Source organism: Penaeus vannamei, chromosome 42 (genome assembly GCF_042767895.1).
Source record: "Penaeus vannamei isolate JL-2024 chromosome 42, ASM4276789v1, whole genome shotgun sequence".
In the NCBI taxonomy this organism is placed as follows: domain Eukaryota; kingdom Metazoa; phylum Arthropoda; class Malacostraca; order Decapoda; family Penaeidae; genus Penaeus; species Penaeus vannamei.
The window spans coordinates 662,242-682,241 of record NC_091590.1 but is presented as its reverse complement, the minus strand read 5'-3'; the positions used below and the strand labels follow the sequence as shown (position 1 = coordinate 682,241).

Sequence of the window (20,000 nt, the reverse complement as noted above, 5' to 3'; positions counted from 1 at the left end):
CCCCCTCCCCCGCCCTTAAACCCTCCCCTTAGGCACCCCCTCCCCCCGCCCTTAAACCCTCCCCCTAGGCACCCCCCTCCCCCGCCTTAAACCCTCCCCCTAGGCACCCCCCTCCCCCGCCCTTAAACCCTCCCCCTAGGGCACCCCCCTCCCCCGCCCTTAAACCCACCCCTTAGGCACCCCCCTCCCCCCGCCCTTAAACCCTCCCCTCCCTCCCCAACATCCGCGCCAGACGCAGACTCGCCCTCGCCGAGGAGGACCTGACCGTGGCACAACAGTCCTCGTCGGTGAGTCGGTGAGTCACTCATCGGCGGCGCGAGGCCATTTTGTCATTTAAATAAGGGTTCCCTGCCCTATCTCCTACATCAGGTTCGTGGTAATCCTTCTCCCCCCCCCTCTCCCAACACCCCCCCACTCCCTCCCTCCCTTCCCCTCCTCCCCTCACTGCTCCTTCCCCCTCCTCCCTCGCCTATGCCCCTTCCCCTCTCCGTCTCCTCCCTATCCCCCCCTCCCCCTCCTATCCCCGCCGTCCATCCACGCGTGTATTCTAATACTCATTCCCATCCCCTCACATTCTCCTCCTCCCCCCTGCCCCCCTCCCCTCTCCACGCCTCCCCTCCTTTCCCCTCTCCACCTCCCCTCCCCTCACCCTCCTCTACCCCATGATCCCCTGATATATTCACTCCAAAGAAAAGAAGAAAAAAAAGTTGCATGCATCAACATACCGCCACCCCCCCTCCTTCTCTCCACCCCCTCCTCCCCCTTCACACCGGACCCTCTGGCACCCCTTCACCCCTCCCTGGCACGGCCTCCCCCTCCCCCCCACTCTCACCGTCCTCTCTGGCACCCCTTCACCCCTCCATGGCTCGGCCTTCCCCTCCCCCCTCCCCCCACCCCTCCCTCTCCCTCTCACCGTCCCCTCTGGCACCCCTTCACCCCTCCGTGGCTCGGCCTTCCCCTCCCCCCACCCCCCTCCTTCCCCCTCCGTTCTCGACGGTCTGTGGCGCTGCATACGACCGCGGCATCAGCGCCTGGCGATGCCCTGAATCACGCCAGTTTTATGCAAAGCTGGAGATTTACCTGACAGATGAGGGGTGGCTGGGAGGGGGGGGAGAGGGGGAAGGGGGGCGATGGCAGGAAGGGGTGGCTGGGGGGGGAGAGGGGGAAGGGGGGCGATGGTAGGAAGGGGTGGCTGGGAGGGGGAGGGGAGACGGGGGAGATGGCAGGAAGGGGAGGGAGGGAGAGGGAGGGGGAGGGGATACAGGGAGGGAGGAAGGTGGTGAGAACGGGGGAGTAGGAGGACGAATGATGAAAAGAGGAGAGAGGGGGAGGCAGAGGGAGGGAGATATAGAGAAAGGGAGAAAGGGGTAAGGAACTAAGGGAGGAGGAAAGGAAGAAAGGGAAAGACAGAGAAAGATAGGGGGAGGTCAAACAGACAGACAAACAGACGAACAGATACAGAAAAAAGAGACAGAGAGAATCAGACATCTAGAATATTACTCCCGCCACAGAAACTATGACATGTTTTCTTTTTATCATTATTCTCGTTTTCTCTCGGTCATCTATAAACATTCCCCCAAGGTAGACGTGCCGTATCGGACCATCAAATCAACGAAGCATCTAAGGTCGGTTAGTGAAATTTTACGACCACTTATCAAAGAAAACGTCGAGTGAAGGAGGAGGGGGAAACTTCGATATTTTCTTTTCCTTTAATTCTCGGTCATGCACGAAAAATGCGGAGGTAATTACAGAGCGTGACTTGGCCGGCGGCTCTCTCTCTCCGAGGGTGACGTCGCAGAAGTCTGAATAGGGCGTGTGGCACCGTGAGACGTGGGCGTGGAGGAGTGGGCGTGGAGGCAGTGATCAGATGGGCGGGCGAGAGGCGGGGTTTGGGTCACGGAAGAGGTGTGATCGCGGGCGGTTCCGGCACACAAATACACACACACACACTCACACACAAACACACACACTCACACACACAAACACACACACTCACACACACAAACACACACACACACACACACACACAAACACACACACTCACACACACAAACACACACACTCACACACACAAACACACACACACACACAAACACACACACACACAAACACACACACACACAAACACACACACACACACAAACACACACACACACACACAAACACACACACTCACACACACAAACACACACACACACACACAAACACACACACACACACAAACACACGCAGACAGAAGCACGTATGCACGCAAGCACACTAAAACACACACACAGAAGTAGCTAATCGACAAATTGTTGGGTGAACAGAAGAAGAGATGGCACGGAGATAAGCTGAGAGAGAGAGAGAGGAGACAAGAGGTTGCATAAGGAAAGGAGAAAAGAAAAACAGGAAGAAGAAGAAGGAGAGAGAGAGAGAGGAGACAAGAGGTTGCATAAGGAAAGGAGAGAAGAAGGAAGAGAAGAAAAACAGGAAGAAGAAGAAGGAGAGAGAGAGAGAGAGGAGACAAGAGGTTGCATAAGGAAAGGAAGAAGAAGGAGAGAGAGAGAGGGGAGACAAGAGATTGCATAAGGAAAGGGGAAAAGAAGGAAGAGAAGAAAAACAGGAAGAAGAAGAAGGAGAGAGAGAGAGGAGACAAGAGGTTGCATAAGGAAAGGAGAAAAGAAAAACAGGAAGAAGAAGAAGGAGAGAGAGAGAGAGAGGAGACAAGAGGTTGCATAAGGAAAGGAGAGAAGAAGGAAGAGGAGAAAAACAGGAAGAAGAAGGAGAGAGAGAGAGAGAAAGGAGACAAGAGGTTGCATAAGGAAAGGAAGAAGAAGGAGAGAGAGAGAGAGGAGATAGAGATTGCATAAGGAAAGGGGAAAAGAAGGAAGAGAAGAAAAACAGGAAGAAGAAGAAGGAGAGAGAGAGAGGAGACAAGAGGTTGCATAAGGAAAGGAGAAAAGAAAAACAGGAAGAAGAGAAGAAGGAGAGAGAGAGAGAGAGGAGACAAGAGGTTGCATAAGGAAAGGAGAGAAGAAGGAAGAGAAGAAAACAGGAAGAAGAAGAAGGAGAGAGAGAGAGAGAGGAGACAAGAGGTTGCATAAGGAAAGGAAGAAGAAGGAGAGAGAGAGAGAGGAGAGAAGAGATTGCATAAGGAAAGGGGAAAAAGAAGGAAGAGAAGAAAAACAGGAAGAAGAAGAAAGAGAGAGAGAGAGGAGACAAGAGGTTGCATAAGGAAAGGAGAGAAGAAGGAAAGGAAGAAGAAGGAGAGAGAGAGAGAGGAGACAAGAGATTGCATAAGGAAAGGAGAAAAAGAAGGAAGAGAAGAAAAACAGGAAGAAGAAGAAGGAGAGAGAGAGAGAGGAGACAAGAGGTTGCATAAGGAAAAGAGAGAAGAAAAAGAGGAAGAAGGAGAAGGAGGAGGAAGTCAAATAAGTCGAGGAAGAACAAAAAATGAAAAACAAGAGAAGAAAAAAGAGAAAAGCAAAGAAGAATAAAAAAAGAACAAGAAAGAAAGAGAAACAGAGATGGGGAGCGACAAACGCCAGACAGCAGCAAATTCGAAGTAAAAGCAAAAGGCACAGCTTCCGCTCCGACAGTCGGGCAAACAAGCAAGCAAGCAAGCAAGAAAGGAAGCAAGTAAACAAGAAAAAAGTGAAAGCAAGTGAATAAGGGAGAGAGCAATAAAACAAGTAAGCTAACAGACAAGCAAAAAAGCAATCATACAGGCATGAGAGCAATAAAACAAGCAAGGAAGTAAACAAGTAAGCAAGCAGGCAAATCTACAAGCAAGCAAATCAGTGAGCAAGTAAATAAGCAAGAAAGCAAGCAAATAAACAAAGAAGCAAGCAAGCAAATCAGCAAATAAACAAAGAAGCAACCAAGCAATTCGCAAGCAAGCGAGCAGGGACAATGGCGGCCCGACAGAGGCGACCTCACCGCGGTCCCCCGACCCGCGCTCAGTTAGTCCTTGTGAGGGGAAGAGACAGCACGCTCCTCCTCTGCTCCGTCGGTGGGTGTGTTCGAGCGCTCGCCCGCGGGACCCTCTCGCCGTGGTTTTGCGAACTGTTTTTATTTACTCATTTGATTATTCATCTCTCGGCTCTTCCAGTGGCGAAGGAAGTGAACTAGTGAAAGTGCTCGGTGTCGGAGAAACTTGCTAAAATGTTCTTTCGGATGTGTGGAGGAACGAAGCCTCGTGTCGGAAAGCGAGGCCCTGGCGTGGCCCAGAAGACTGTGCTCGGAATTGCTGTATTTATTGCTGTTATCATTTTATATTCTGATTCTATGCTGCTTTAGATCATGGGGAAAAGGTAGAGGGTGGGAGATGTAGAGGGAGTTGGGAGAGAGAGAGAGAGAGAGAGAGAGAGAGAGAGAGTGAGTGAGTGAGTGAGTGAGTGAGAGAGAGAGAGACAGAGAGAGAGACAGAGAGAGAGAGAGAGAGAGAGAGAGAGAGAGAGAGAGAGAGAGAGAGAGAGAGAGAGAGAGAGAGTGAGAGAGTGAGAGAGAGAGAGAGAGAGAGAGAGAGAGAGAGAGAGAGAGAGAGAGAGAGAAAGAGAGAGAGAGAGAGAGTGAGAGAAAGAGAGAGCGAGAGTGAGGAAGAGAGTCAAAGAAACAGAAAGAGAATGAGAGAGAGAGAGAAGGAAATAATGGAATAAAGAAAGAGAAAGGGAGGGAGACAGCGATGGAAGACGATGCCAGAGGATCAGATGATAGGCAAACATCGCGAGAGGTTGTATAGGCTTAGACTCACGAGTTCTACCATAACCTTGAAACCTATTAACATTTATTACTCCAAAAGCAAACCTGATGATAACGCTGATAATTATGATAACACACACTGACCTTTATCGGATTCTCTCATTGTTCTTCGGACGAACCTTATGAAAAAAAACCATTAATCTCAAAATATCTTTTCTGCAAACCTTTTTCTCCCACAATAGAGTTTTTTCGAACTTTTATTTTCACGTTTCCCCCTCTAAAACACCCTTTTCCAGATCCTTCCCCCCTCTCATGAGACATGTTTCCCTTGCAAACCTCCTTTTTATATTCCCCTCATAAGACGTTTTTCCCCTAAAAATCTTCTTTTTATATTTTTATTTCCCCCTCAAAAGACGTTTTTCCCCTACAAACCTCTTTTTTTTGCACCGCCCCCTCCGTGGCACCCGTGGCACTCGAGGCATCACTACGGAGCGTCGGTGCCAGCGCCTAATGAGCGTAATGAATCGTAATTGTGCGAATTGCGCGGCGGCGGTGCGGTGTACTCGCTCGCGAATCTCGTCACCTGAAGCGGAACGAGACGAAGCCCCGAACCAGGGTTTGAAACCGTACCCATTGTGACGAATGTAGAAGTATGAATGAGAATGAATGTCTTCACAATGCAAGAGTTGTATTTGACCGTTTTTTTTAATATATCTTTGTCGGAAATACAAGATGTGTTCGAAACCGGTTAAATACATCTCTTGTATTGTGAAGATATTCATTCTCATTCATACTTTTTATACAAGAAGCAAGGTTTGAATCCCGTCAAGCGAAGCGGGACGAGACGAAGCACCGAACCAGGATTTGTTTACATGAGCTAAGGCGCTTTGCGTTTTGCTTTTTTGTTGTTGTTGTTGATTAAGGTATTTTATGCAGGTGATGTAATATTTCTGTTGTTAGCTGCTGTTGCTCGTCTCTTTGTTTCGTCTATTTGAATGAGTAAACCGTTAAAAATTGCTACGAGCAGGGAATGATTAGTGTGATAATAATATCTAATCTGTGTCAAGTTATCGGAAAATGATTTGTCAGGTGAGTGTGCCTTACCCCTTCCCCCCTACCCCCTTCACCCCTTACCCCTAACCCCGTCACCCCTTTCCCTCACCCCCCCCCAACCCCTACCTCCGAATGCCGACGCTGCCATAAAAAAAACTATGGGAAGGGAGATAACCCATTGCCTTCGGGTTTATGTCACTTCCCTATTGTGCCCCCCACCCCCTCCACCTCCTTCCTACCTCCCCCCAACCCTTTCCCTCCCACCCCTCCACCTCCTTCCTACCTCCCTCCAACCCCCTCCACCTCCTTCCTACCTCCCTCCAACCCCCTCCACCTCCTTCCTACCTCCCTCCAACCCCCTCTTCCCACCCCCTACCTCCCTCCTCCAACCCCCACCTTTCCTCCTCCTCCTTCCCTGCCCCCCCCTCATCCCCACCACCCCGGGCGACCATAGGCCTAAGGGTGTTCCTCGGGGGCACCTGCGCGAGCTTCGACACGAGACTTCCTGGCTACTTCGCCGGTCGGGAAATGTCAACTTGTCGGCGGCCGATTTGGTCACTTGCTCCCCCCCCCCCGTCTTTTTTTTCCTTTCTTTCTCTTTATTTCTTTTTTTTTAACCGGAACAGTGTTTTTCCTCAATATTTCCCTCTTCCTCAATCTCTCACGAGCGCACGTTGTTTTTTTTTGTCTTGTTTCTGTTTTTTTTTCTGCATCGAAGACTGACTCGCATGAATCGAGGCAAGAGAGAGAGAGAGAGAGAGAGAGAGAGAGAGAGAGAGAGAGAGAGAGAGAGAGAGAGAGAGAGAGAGAGAGAGAGACAGAGAGAGAGAGAGAGAGAGAGTGAGTGAGTGAGAGGGGTAGAGAGAGAGAGAGAGAGAGAGAGAGAGTGAGTGAGAGAGGGGGGAAGGAATGGAGGGTGAGAGAGAGAGAGAGAGGGAGAAAGAGAGAAAGGCGGAGAGAGAGAGAGAGAGAGACAGCGAGAGAGAGCGGTGGGGGGAGAGAGAAAGAGAGACAGACAGACAAAGACAGAGTAACACAGACACATAGGCAGACAGAGAGAGAGGAAGGAAGAAGAGAGAGCGTGAAAGGATGGCGGTTCGGCGTTGCGGTCAGCGAGAGAAAGCGGAAGAGGAAGAGGAGAAGGAAGACAGAGAGAACGTACAGGAGAGAGGAGGAGAGGGATAACTCCTCGGAGATGCGGTTCAGCGAGAAAAGAAAAGAGAAGAAGGAGAAAGGGGGAGAAGAGAGAAGAGAAGAACTAGCAAACGAGAATGGAAAATAGAGAGAAGGAAGGGACAGTAATTATTCTCCAATCAGCGAAAAAGAAAGAAAGGAAGAGAGAAAAAAGAAAAGAAAGAAAACGCGAAAGGAGAAAGGAAGTAAACAAAAAGAAAAATGAAACACGAAAGGAGAAAAGAAGAAAAAAGAAAAGCAAGAAAGCACGATAGGAGAAAAGGAGAAGAAGAAGAACAGAAGATGATAAGAGAGAGGGAGGGGCAGATAAACCTCGGAGTCTGCGGCCCAACGAAGACGCAGACTTACTCCTCCTCGTCTCGTCTGACTCAGGAAGAGGAAGAAGAAGCAAGACAGGATGAGAAGAAGAATGATAAGAAGAAAAGGAAGAAGAAAAGAATACTAATACGAAGCAAAACAAGAAGAAAATAGAATTAAGGAAAGAGCCAAACAGGAAGAAAATAATAAGAAAAAGAGAGAAGACGAAGGAAAGAATAATAAGAGGAAGAAAGGGAGACTTGGAAGCGGTCAGGAGAGTCATTAGCAAGTCATCAAATGCCAAGCTGGTCAGGACTGCTGTGGTGGAGACAAGTCCTCGCTCGGGGATCCAAGTGGCAGCGATAAAGAGAAAGAAGGAGATTGAAAGGAAGGGATAACAAAGAGATTAAAAAGGAAGGATAACAGATTAGAAAAAGGGATAATGATGTGTGAACCGGAATGAAGTCCGGAAAAGAGATTAGAAAAGAAAGGATAAAAGTGTGTGAACTGGAATTAAATGCGAAGAAGAGATTAGAAGGAAAGGATAACAGTGTGTGAACTGGAATTAAGTGCAAACTGGGGACACTTTCTTTATCTTGCAGCAGAAGCACCGGCGTGCCATAACAGGCCACTTAAGACTCATAACTGTGGCGCTGTTTCTGGTGACATTTTGGTGCCATGTGTGCGAGTGTGCGTGGAGGGGGTGGGGGGAGGGGTGGAGTCTGTGTGTGTGTGCGCGTGTGTGCGTTTTTCATGTGAGGGGGGATAGGGGTATATATGTATGTTTTACTTTTTTCCTTTCTGTTGAGGGGGGAGGGCGAGTGTGTGTGTGTTTCGCTTAAAAGAGGGGGGGTTGTATGTACGTGTGTGTGTGTTTGTTATGGTGGGTGGGAATCTCTGTATGAGTTTGTGTGTTTGTCATTGGGTTTGTATGTGCACGTGTGTATGTTTCTCTCGATGGGATGGGTGGGGGTGTCTGTACACGTGTGCTGTGTCACTGTAGGAATGGGGGGGAAAGGAGGAATCTGTGTACATGTGTGTGTACGGTGGGGAAAATATGTGTGCGTGTATTTGTCTTGGGGAAAGAGAGTTGTGTGTGCTGTCTGGTGTCACAAAAGTGTTCATGGAGGCGCGTCGTGTGCAATGTGCCTTCCCCCGGCTGCTCACACACTCGTCCTCGGGGGAAATGGAGTCAAAACAACTGGACATTTTATAAGATTCTGCCTCGTGTTGTTAGCAGAAAAAGCAAGTCCTATTTCCAAAGTATAAGGAATAAATGGTTAATTAGTTTTTTTTATCATTTCTTTAATTCGGCAAGTAGAGTTCTGATTGTTGTAGATGCAGAGTGTGAGTAGATACTCCCCCCACCCTCCTCCACCTCCGCCTCCTCTTCCGTCTCTATCCCTCTCTCTTTTCTCATTTTCTACCCTCCTCTCCCTCGTTTAAATCCTATTCCCGTCCCCTTCCCTCCCACACACTCTCTCTCCCTCTCCTTCTCCTCCTTCTCCCTCCCTTCTTCAATATCTTCCCTCCCTCCTTATCACCCCCTTCCTCTTCCCCTCCCCTTATCACACACCCCCCTTCCTCTTCCCCTCCCTCTCCTTTTCCCCTCCTCCTCCTCCTTTTATCCTCCCCCTCCCCCCTCCAAGTCAATCCCCTCGGCGATCAGTGCCAACGCCGGGCATGTGACTGACCTCTCCTGCGCCGCCTGACTCCTCGGCCTGACCTCGGATTAGCTGCGGTGACCCTTGCCTGCGCCTCCTCGCCACTGCGCCTTACGCTCCTCACATACACGGGCGTGCGCACACACACGTGCACACACACACACACATACATACACACACATATAAATATGTGTGTGTGTATATATATATATATAATATATATATATATATATATATATATATATATATATATATATATATATATATTTATTTATATATGTGTGTGTGTGTGTGTATGTATAGATATATATATTGAAATATATATATGTGTAAAGATCAATATGTACATGCACAAGTGCACATATCCATTCACATCCGCATGCGCACATGCCCCTGTCCATAAACAGAGGCGCGCGCGCGCAAGTGGCACCAAGCGCAGCGCGTCGCGCCGATCGCACGCCCACTGCCACTTGGGCGCCGCCTCCACGCATCGAGGCGGAATCCCTCAATTCGCGGCGACGAAAGGGCGCGCGAGCCCCGGCGAGGCCTGGCGTGCGGCCCGACCGGAAATGACCCACGCATTTGCGCCGTCGTCACCCCCCCCCCCCCAGGACAAGCGACACCGCGCCTCGTAACGAAACACGGCCGCGCAGACGGCCACTCACCGCAGACCGCGGAGGCAGCGGCGCGTCCTCCCCTCGCGAGGCTCCCCTCACGAGCGCGGCCGGAGGACGGCGCCTCCCTTCGCCACGCCACGAGCCCTTCGGCGATCGGCGGTCCCGCGGCGGCGGCGCCGAGGCAGGTCGCGGGCGGCCGTGAGCGAGGCACCTGCTCCCGGCGGGCGAGGCGGCCCGACTGTTGTCATGCCGACAGCCCTCGCGCCCTCCTGCTGGCGCTGTGTCTCCGGGGGATTTGGACAAACCTGCTGTAGCTCGACACCAGCGCCTCCCCTTCTCCCCCGCGGAGCACGTGACCCTCGGGGGTCGCTCGTCACGCCCCAAGGACCCGGCGAAACCGGTTCTCGGCTGCGACGCCCTTGCCAGATGCCGTGATTTGGCTCGAGGGCGGGGCTCGCCATCCGCCGACGGCGACCTGCATGCCCTCGACCGACGTGCCTTTGCGCAGCGGGGTCGCGACACGCCGCCCCCGGCAGGAGAGGCGGCGCCGGACGCCCTCAGGAGGCGAATTCCCTCTCTGCGTCGCTACGTCCGTCGTCACGGTGCGGTGCGGGAGTTGCAAGACGAGTATAAAAGGCGGGGGAGGCGCCCGCCGGCCACCCACCCTCGCTCCACGCCCGGCATGGCCTCCCGCCCCTCCGCCCGCCACCCTCGAGCCTCAGAGACCGCGCGAGGCTCAGTCTCCTCTCCGCCCACGGAGCCGCGCCGCCGAAGGGACGCCTCCTGAGGACCCCAGAGTGACAGCAAGAGACGACGCGCCGTGGCCGCCGCCGCTAGCGAAGGAGGCGCCGACGAAGGGCCGCGGGATAAGCAGCAGGAGGCTCGTCGTGCCAGGCCGAGACGCCAAGCTGGGGCGCGCCGCGAGGACGAGCCAGGGCGTCGCGTGCGGAGCGGAGACGAGTCGAGCGATGGGCTGCCTCCAACGGTTAGTTGTCCTGCGGGCGCCTCGGGTCCTCCGCCGCCGCCGCCGGGGGAGGCCCTGCAGGAGTTGCACTTGGGAGCCGTGTACATACGTCGCCTCAAAAGCCGTGACTCCTCGCGACTCGATTGCAATTTGCGCAGCACGTGTTGCACAAGATGACCGCCGGAATGTATGCCTGTCCGGATGAACGAGGCTGAGTCACTCGTAATACGTATTTTTGGTGAAATCTGCTGCGTGGTTGTTATCCATATGTAAATAGAATAGAATAAGTAAACGCGATCAGTTTTGCTTCGCGTTTATTTGTTAATGATAAAAGTCGATAAAAAATATTTGTATTGAATGTTATACCACCAAAGTAATGTTATATGAATGTGTGTGCGTGCGTGCGCGTGTTTATTACATACATATGCATGTATTTGCGCAAATATCTGTCTACATACATATGCATGTATTTGCGCAAATATCTAAGTATTGCGCAAAAACACCTTTTCGGAAGTGATTTTTACCGTGCAAAAAAAACTGGATTTCGCCCCACTCATGCCGTTCATTCCCGCTTATCTTTACCATTACTTACAAAAAGAAAGAAGTCGTATCTAATGTGGGGTTGGAAATCACGTTTGCTTTTTTGTTAGTAATCGGCTTTCACAAAAAGATAATCATAAATTGTAGTTTCTTTAGTATTTGAAGTCGCAGTCATTGGTAATATGCATAGTTAAATTGGCCTTATACGTAGTAGTAGTGGTTTGTTGTAGCAATTGCATGCACTAGAGTGTGTTATTAAAATGACACAAGTTCATAGGATACATTAAATAGATCTGTCGCGTCGATCGCACGCCAAACAATCCCATACAGACACAGTCAGACTGAAAATAAGCGAATGTTAAAAGCCGTCCCCTGCGAGCGAGGAACCGCGAGCCCGAGCGCCAAAGGGAAGAGCCCCGCCCGCGCCGGGGACGCGAGGGGCGCCGGCGGCCGGTACCTGAGAGTGTCTGTCAGCCCGTGGACCAGGAGAGATCGCGGTGGCTTTTCATCGGCGGGGCCGGGACGGTTGGCCGCCCGGCGCAAAAACGCCCGGGACCCCCTAGCCCGAGCCGCTGCAACCAAGGCATGAATAGTTACCGTTAAGGAGGGGAGGAGGTGTCCCTTCTCGTCCCCGTCGCCCGTCCGGCTCTTTTCTGTCCACGGGCGCTGCCGCCTTTGAAGCTTAATACGAGGGAGAGAGAGAGAGAGAGAGGAAAAAAGAGAGGGGGACACTGTCAACAGACTGACACCCAGGAATCCAGAGCCCCCTCTTGTGAGTCTTGGCCTCGGATTAATATATTACGCGTTTTCCCGCTTTCCTTTTCCTGCGAAGCCCCGTCCCGGAAAGCGGTGAGCGCAAAGCGAGATCGCACATCAGATGTCTGTCTCATTTTTGAAAGGCAGATCAGCGCATTCCCCTCGAGATTAAAGAAGATCCTGAGTGAGGATTCGCGTCAAGAAAATCGGGTCCTTTTTCATGCTAAGAACTTAAAGATGCGAGTAAATGCTAATTAACATATTTTCACAACTGATCCGGCTGTGTTATTTTTTTTTCTTTTTTCTTTTCTTTCTTTCCTTCTTTTGTTAATACCCAGACCCAAGTTCCGCGTCCCAGCTAAAACCCGCGGGACACGACCGTCCGAACGTGATCTGCCATGACTCGAACGGCGGAGTGAATAAGCGGAACCTGGGAGTGACCTAGAGAGAGAGAGAGAGAGAGAGACAGAGACAGAGACAGAGACAGAGACAGAGACAGAGACAGAGACAGAGACAGAGACAGACAGAGACAGAGACAGAGAGAGAGAGGCAGACAGAGAGAGAGAAGTTGTTGTAGTAGCAATATTAGCAAGAGTAATGGGAAAAGTATTAGTAGTATTAGTTGTAGGAATAGTAGTAGTAGCAGTAGTAGGGAAGACTTTGGAGTGCGTCTGGTCGTGTGACCTGTCGGACTGCATGCGGCAACGTGCAAGGGAGGTGAAGCGAGGGCGTCTTTGGCAATGGGCGGCGGTGTTTGGCAACTTAGTGTGGGGGACGTTTGTTGAAATACGTCGGCGAGGTTTACCGAGCGATAAGACAATGAAATGGCGATAGGAACGGGCCTGCTGTGCTAAAAATGGCGAAATTTCAGCCATAAGGTATCAGTATGCCTAATTATGTGCGTCTACATGTGTGTGTGTGTGTGTAACCTTGTGTGCCTAATTATGTGCGTCTACATGTGTGTGTGTGTGTGTGTGTGTGTGTGTGTGTGTGTGTGTGTGTGTGTGTGTGTGTAAGCTTGTGTGCCTAATTATGTGGGTCTACATGTGTGTGTGTGTGTGTGTGTGTAGCCTTGTGTGCCTAATTATGTGCGTCTACATGTGTGTGTGTGTGTGTGTGTGTGTGTGTGTGTGTGTGTGTGTGTGTGTGTGTGTGTGTGTGTGTGTAGCCTTGTGTGCCGAATTATGTGCGTCTACATGTGTGTGTGTGTGTGTGTGTAGCCTTGTGTGGCTAATTATGTGCGTCTACATGTGTGTGTGTGTGTGTGTGTGTGTGTGTGTGTGTGTGTGGGTGTGTGTGTGTGTGTGTGTGTGTGTGTGTGTGTGTGTGTGTGTGTGTGTGTGTCGCCTTGTGTGCCGAATTATGTGCGTCTACATGTGTGTGTGTGTGTGTGTTTGTGTGTGTGTGTGTGTGTGTGTGTGTGTGTGTGTGTGTGTGTGTGTGTGTAGCCTAGTACACGTGGCTTTGCACAGCGCACGTGAGACAAATAAGCTTTCATAAACGGATGAATTGATGCGGCGAATGAAGGGGGGGGCGGGGTGGAGGGGGAGGGGGGAGACAAGGAGACTCCATCAGTCTCAGATAAGAGATATCATCAGACGGCACGCGAAGAGGGGGGGGAGGAGGGAGGAAGGTGGTGGGGGAAGGGAGAGTAGAAGATATATACAGATATATCCACCGCTAATTATTCTACATATCCTGCCTCCTTCCTTACCGTCCCCCCCCCCTTCCCCCCAAAGCCTCTGATGGGGAGATATAAGCCCCCCCCCCCCACCTGGCCCCTCCTGTTCTTATCGGAGCGCCCTTTGGAGTGGTAAACAGCAGGAAGGCCTCTTGAGAACCGTTTCCTCTTAATTGAAGACCACGCGCCCCCGCTAAGAAGAGGGAGGGAGATGGAAGCGCAGGAAGAGGAGGAGGGAGGAAGAGGAGAAGAAGGAGGGCGGGAGAGGAGGAGAAGGAGGGAGGGAGGGAGAGGAGGAGAAGAAGGAGGGAGGGAGAGGAAGAGGAGGAGGAGGGAGGGAGGGAAAGGAGGAGAAGAAAGAGGGAGGGAGAGGAGAAGAAGGAGGGAGGGAGAGGAGGAGAAGAAGAAGGGAGGCAGAGGAGTAGAAGGAGGAAAGAGGAGGGGAGGGAGGGAAGAGGAGTAGAAGGAGGAAAGAGGAGGAGAGGGAGGAAGAGGAGTAGAAGGAAGAAAGAGGGAAGAGGAGGAGGAGGAGAAGAAGGAGGGAGGGAGAGGAGAAGAAGAGGAGGAAGAGAGTGGGAGAAGGGAGGAAAGAGGGAGGAGAAGGAGGAGGGAGGGGAAAGAGGAGGAGAAGGAGGAGGGAGGGAAAGGAGGAGAAGGAGGAGGGAGAGAAAGGAGGAGAAGAAAGAGGGAGGGAGAGGAGGAGAAGGAGGAAAGAGGAGGAGAAGGAGGAAAGGGGGAGTCAACAGGAGGGGCATCCTATCTCCCTCTTCATTATCCTAGGACGAAATCCCAACTGGCTAAAAAAAAAAAAAGTCTCCCAGCTTTTCTTTTATTCGGCCAAAGCACCAGGTCCTTGAGAATGACCATCTCTCCTCGCTTATACAAGTCTCGGATTTAAGGAACGGACTGAGAGCTGGGCGGCGGCGGCGGCAACAGCGCAGGTCGGATAAAAGGGCCGTTGTTCGAGACGCCATAGTTCACGATCGCGAGGCCGGGCACCACCCCCCCCCCTCCCCTCCCCCGCCTGTCCCTTCCCCCACCCCTCCCTTTCTCCTCTTCTTCGCTTCTCTTTTGTTCGCCTCTTCTTCCCTCGCCTCTCCTCTTTTCTTCCCTCCCTTCTATCCTTTGCTTCTTTCCCCTAGTCTCGTTTCTCTCTTTCTCACTCTCTGTCTCTCCTCTCTCTCTCTCTCTCTCTCTCTCTCTCTCTCTCTCTCTCTCTCTCTCTCTCTCTCTGTCTCTCTCTCTCTCTCTCTCTCTCTCTCTCTCTCTCTCTCTCTCTCTCTCTCTCTATCTATCTATCTATCTATCTATCTATCTATCTATCTCTTTCTCCTTGCTCTTTTAATCCTTATTAGCCTATCCATTATCCTTTATCCTTTATTCACCCGTTTATTCTCTTCTTCGTTCTTTCCTCCATTTTCATCCTTGTCTATTCTTATTTAGAGCATTTATCATCTCGACGCTCTTTTGTTTTTCTTAATTCGACTCACTTAAGTATATCAATCCGCATATTTGTCTATTATGCTTTTGTTTGTTTATTTATATCGTGCTATTTGTTTAGGACTTTTGGCCGGATGTAAAGATACCACTTGGAGGAATAGGAATAAGAAGAGAGAAGAAGGAGGGATTTTACAAGGAAATAAGTAAAAGCCTCAGCGATGGATAACGAACCCAAATTAACGAATGCGAGGGAGAATGCGCGCGCTCTCAAATCTTCTCGAATCTTCTCGTCCAATAAAGAAGCTGTAAAGCGTAATTTGGCGCTGATTGACATGAAGGCGCTATGCATTCCGCGCCTCGCCCTCTTTATTTTTAGCTCTTGACAGCCGTTTCCCGCGATTTTAAATTCCATCTTCCTGTTTCTTGTCACTTTTCGGTGTAGAGTTATTAATTTTCTTGTGTCTGAGGGCAGGTGGGGGAGAGGATGCGTTAGATATCGAATGATAAATTATGAAGTGACAAAGACTCCGATTTTCTTTTTTTCTGCAAGTGAAGCGACCACGAGGCGACCATCGCGTGACGTCATAGCGTCTCGGTAAACCCACACCCGTTTTCTATGTCTTTCTGATAAGGATTGCAGTACTTCGTTGCACGTATCAGCGTCTTATTACTTCTGCAATTTATCATGGGACTTTTGCTCTAGTTTTCTGTTTTTTTCTTTTTTCTTTTTTTTTCTTTTCCTTGATGTGGTTCGATTGTGTGATTGCGGGTTGCATTATGTCCTCAAATTCGAGTGGACTTGAGGAGCCGAGAGGGAAATCGGTGCTTGCGTGCCCCCCCCCCCCTCCCCCCCGGCTCTTCCTTCTTTGTGATGGACCCCGACTGCTTCGGCCTTCCACCCCCCCCCCCTCTCTCTCTCTCTCTCTCTCTCTCTCTCTCTCTCTCTCTCTCTCTCTCTCTCTCTCTCTCTCTCTCTCTCTCTCTCTCTCTCTCTCTCTCGCCTCCTCCTTCTCCCTGTCCTTTTGCCTCATCCGCAATTCTTCTTTACCGTGTATCCCCTCTAGTGGTACTTATAATCATCCTCCGTACTCCTCCTATCCCCTTCCTCCCTCTTTATCCCATCCTCTCTTCCTATCGCTCGCTCTCGGTCACCTGTACGCTTTGGCCTGAGCGCCGGCAGGTGCGGAGGGCGAAACGGCAGCTGTTCTCCAAGGGGAAAGAATGTCTCAACTCCCGGTCATATTTTACTATCCGTTGGACGGCCTGCGAGAGCTGATTTGCATTCTCAATCGTCCCGTTGATCGCTCAATAAGCCAATCTATCATTTATTGCATCGAATTGCAGCCATTGAGGTTATCTCTCCCGACATAAGTGCCTCAGCGGGTCAAGTCGTAAAGATCTGCTTGCACGGCTCGGCCGGGCGAGCGGGCGAGCCCCGAACTTGCGCCGGCGATGCCCGGCGATGCCCGGCGATGCCCGGCGATGCCCAGCGACGCCGAGGCCTTCGCTCCCAGAGGAGGAAGAGTGACATGACCAACGGCCTGGCCTCCCCTCGCCCAGCGCGGCTTAAGCACCGGCTGATCCTTAATGAAAGGAGCATAGCCAAGCGTGATCTGCCGCTCGGGCGCCCCCGCTCTCCCCGGCCCGCCCCCGGTGGGTGGCGGAGGGCGCCTGCACCAGGCACTCGCTCTCCTCAGGGGCTCTTCAGCGGGCGGCGGGAGGGGGCCTAGGGGGGGGTGATGGGGGTGCTGGGCGCTTTTGCAGTTCCTAGCTTTTTGTTATCATTCTCTCTCTCGTTCTGTGTATCTGACTCTCTCTCTCTCTCTCTCTCTCTCTCTCTCTCTCTCTCTCTCTCTCTCTCTCTCTCTCTCTCTCTCTCTCTCTCTCTCTCTCTCTCTCTCTCTCTCTTCTCTCTTCTCTTTCTCGTAAGAACATCCTTTTGTTTATTGTACTTCCCATCCATCATTCCCACACTCGCTCGCAAAATTCATTCTCCTTCGCTCTGTATCCGCCATTGTTTCCATCTCTCTCTCTCTCTCTCTCTCTCTCTCTCTCTCTCTCTCTCTCTCTCTCTCTCTCTCTCTCTCTCTCTCTCTCTCTCTCTCTCTCTCTCTCTCTCTCTCTCTCACTCAGTCACTCACTCACTCACTCACTCTCTCACTTTCTTTCTTTCCCTTCCTGCCTCCCATCTTTCTACCTACCCTACCTTATCTATCTATCTATCTATCTATCTGTATATCCCTCCCTCTCCCTCTACCCCCCCCCCTTCCTCCCTAATTCTCACCCGCTTACTCTCGCCCTCGTGAAAGAGGAATAAAAAAAAGGAACACGCACTCTACGACGCAACTTGGCCCGTGTTATTTGGGGTGGAAAGGAACAGGCTGGAGCGCGGTTCCTTAGCACCGTGAAATGGGTGTTGCAAACCGGTCCCGAAGATGAGCCTAACGTCGTACCCTTATTTCCAGCCCCCATCGCCCTCCCTCCCTCCCTCCCTCCCTCCCTCCCTCCTTTTCCCCCCCATACCTTCACCATTTCTTCTTATGTAGTGTCCCCCTCAACCCTGTTAAATTCACCTTCCTTCCCCCTTCCCCCCTTCTCTTATGTGTAGTGTCCCCCTCAACCTTGTTGCACCCCCCTTACCCCCCTTCCCCCTTCCTCCCTTCTCTTATGTAGTGTCCCCCTCAACCCTGTTAACCTCCCTTACCCCCCTTTCTCCCCTACCCCTTCCCCTTATGTAGTGTCCCCCCCAACTCCCTATATCAGCCTTCTCCCCTTCCTTCTCCCCTCCTCCTCTCCTCCCCCCAACTCTACTCACCCCCTCCCCCTCCTCCTGCCCCCTTCCCCTTATGCAGTGTCCCCCCAACTCAATCACCCTCCCTCCCCCTCCTCCTTCCCCTTCCCTTCCTCTTTCCCCCTCCCCTTCCCCCCTCACCTTATGTACCCCCCCCCCCCCGTCCTCTTTGCACCTGCGCCCCTTCCTGGTTGGCTGATCAACTTTTTTTTCTCCCTTTTTATGCATATATATTTCAGTTTTTTTTTTTTGTATTTATTTGTATTTATTTGTATTCTTTTCTTTTCTTTCTCTCGCTTTTTTTTCTAATTGATCACTTGGGTTTGGTTAAGTTCTCTTTTTATATGTAATACGTACGTAGGTTGATAATAAATATAATGTGTTGATAGATAGATTGATAGATAGATAGACATGTAAACAAACAGACAAATAGATAGACATGGATAGATAAAGGTATGTAATAAAATATGATTGTGCGTGCGTGGGGGAAGGGGAGAAGGGGGGGGGGGGTCCCTCACCTCAATCCTTCTTCAAGAAAAAACATTTTTTTGAATTTGAGGAATTGGACGTTAACCTAAATTGCTGCGTCGTAATTTTAATCTTATGTTATTTTATTTGCGTTAGAGACCGGTAAATTTGTTTAAGCTTTGTTTTTGTTGTTGTTGTTGAAGTTATGCATCTACTTACCAACATGGGTTATTTTTCAATCATTATATATATATATATATATATATATATATATATATATATATATATATATATGTGTGTGTGTGTGTGTGTGTGTGTGTGTGTGTGTGTGTGTGTGTGTGTGTGTGTATGTGTGTGTGTGTGTGTTTTTGTGTGTGTGTGTGTGTGTGTGTGTGTGTGTGTGTGTGTGTGTGTGTGTGTGTGTGTGTGTGTGTGTATCTGTATTGTTTTCTTTCTCAACGGCCCCTACCAACTCGCTAGAGAAATTATGTTTATATTTCCATGGCTGCCTTGGTACTTGGGTTCTCTCACGCCCGCAAGCCGCACTCCACGCCCATCGACTGCTATTAATATCCGTCCTGGATGTCTGAGCAATACCCAATTTCTATCCCTCACCCCTCCCCCCCCCCTACACACACACACACAAATTGAGACATGTTTAATTGAAACAAAACCGTAAGTGCCAGTTTTCTGAGAATTTTGATTTTTTTCTTTCTCGCAAAATTTTTGCTTTTTTTAATTTGCGTGGAATTTATTTATATATCTTTCTTTTTTTTTTTTTAATTCGCTGTCGGGTTAGTCTTACGTAGATCATCGCCGACTTAATCATCTAGGAAAAAAAGACTAATTTGTTGCTTCTAATCGCCCGTTCAGAAGCGTTCTTGGCGAGAATGAAAGTCGGTTTCCTCGTCTGGCTCCACAAAGCTCTCTCGGCCACGCGGTGCGGGTAGCGTGTGGGTATCCATTACACCAACGCGCCCACGCTCTTATCTCGCTTTTATCGGACAGTGGGCACTAGAGAGAAGGGGGGGGAGGGGCGGGAGGAGGAGGAGAGGGGGTACAGGCATCTTGACACAGCACGATGGTGGGGTGGGGGGGGGAAGGGGGGGTGTTAATCGCAGTGTGCATAGTGTCTTCTGTACGATGATGTGTCACGCGATGAACAGTTTCTGAACAAGCTAGTGTGTGGAGGGGGTAGGGAGAGGGATGGGGAGGGGGGGGGGGTGAAGGGGTACGTCCAAGATTGCAGTTGTTAATAGAAGTTCAACGACCCCCCCCCTTCCTCTTATCCTCCCTCCCTCCCTCTCTATCCTCATCCTTCCCTCCCAGCCTCCTTCCTCTCTCCCTCCCTCCCTCCCTCCCTCCCTCCCTCCCTCCTCCCTCCCTCCCTCCTCATCCTCACCCTCTTCCCCTCTTAGCCTCCTTCTTCCCTCCCTTCCTCCCTCCCTTCTCCCCAGCCCCCCAGCCCCTGTCGTGAACACTCCCACACTGGGAAACTCAGTTGTGAAAATAAACATTCTTGGGTCGTTAGGCAATTAGCTAACTACTGTCACGTTGGTAAGGAGTGTTTAGAATTTCATGACCTGTCGTATCCTCTTTCCCTTTCCTTGTCTCGCTCTTTCTCTTTCTCTCTCTCTTTCTCTTTCTCTTTCTCTTTCTCTTTCTCTTTCTCTTTCTACTCCTTTTCTCTCTCTCTCTCTCTCTCTCTCTCTCTCTCTCTCTCTCTCTCTCTCTCTCTCTCTCTCTCTCTCTCTCTCTCTCACACACACACACACACACACACACACACACACACACACACACACACACACACACACACACACACACACACACACACACACACTCCTAAATG

The 20,000-nt window shown here is 50.7% G+C and overlaps 2 protein-coding genes across 6 annotated transcripts in view; one reads left to right on the top strand and one right to left on the bottom strand.

Annotated features, from left to right (window-relative positions):
- The window catches only part of LOC113827717 (uncharacterized), a 109,867-nt gene that overhangs the window by 65,683 nt on the left and 24,184 nt on the right, over positions 1-20,000 (bottom strand). The window lies entirely within an intron of this gene.
- Positions 1-20,000, top strand: part of LOC113827709 (BTB/POZ domain-containing protein 6-like) — a 41,588-nt gene that overhangs the window by 9,675 nt on the left and 11,913 nt on the right. Inside the window, exon 1 of one of the 4 annotated variants that reach the window (XM_070118607.1) lies at positions 3,927-3,994. The exons of 1 other annotated variant lie outside the window; for it this stretch is intronic. Coding sequence is in view for 1 of the 3 variants with exons in the window: in XM_070118606.1 (XP_069974707.1) it covers positions 9,988-10,493 (506 nt within the window). In the remaining 2 variants the exon portion in view is untranslated. Of the gene's footprint in view, positions 1-3,926; positions 3,999-9,762; positions 10,494-20,000 lie in introns of those variants that run through there. 2 more of the 4 variants (XM_070118608.1, XM_070118606.1) reach the window with 2 other exon arrangements.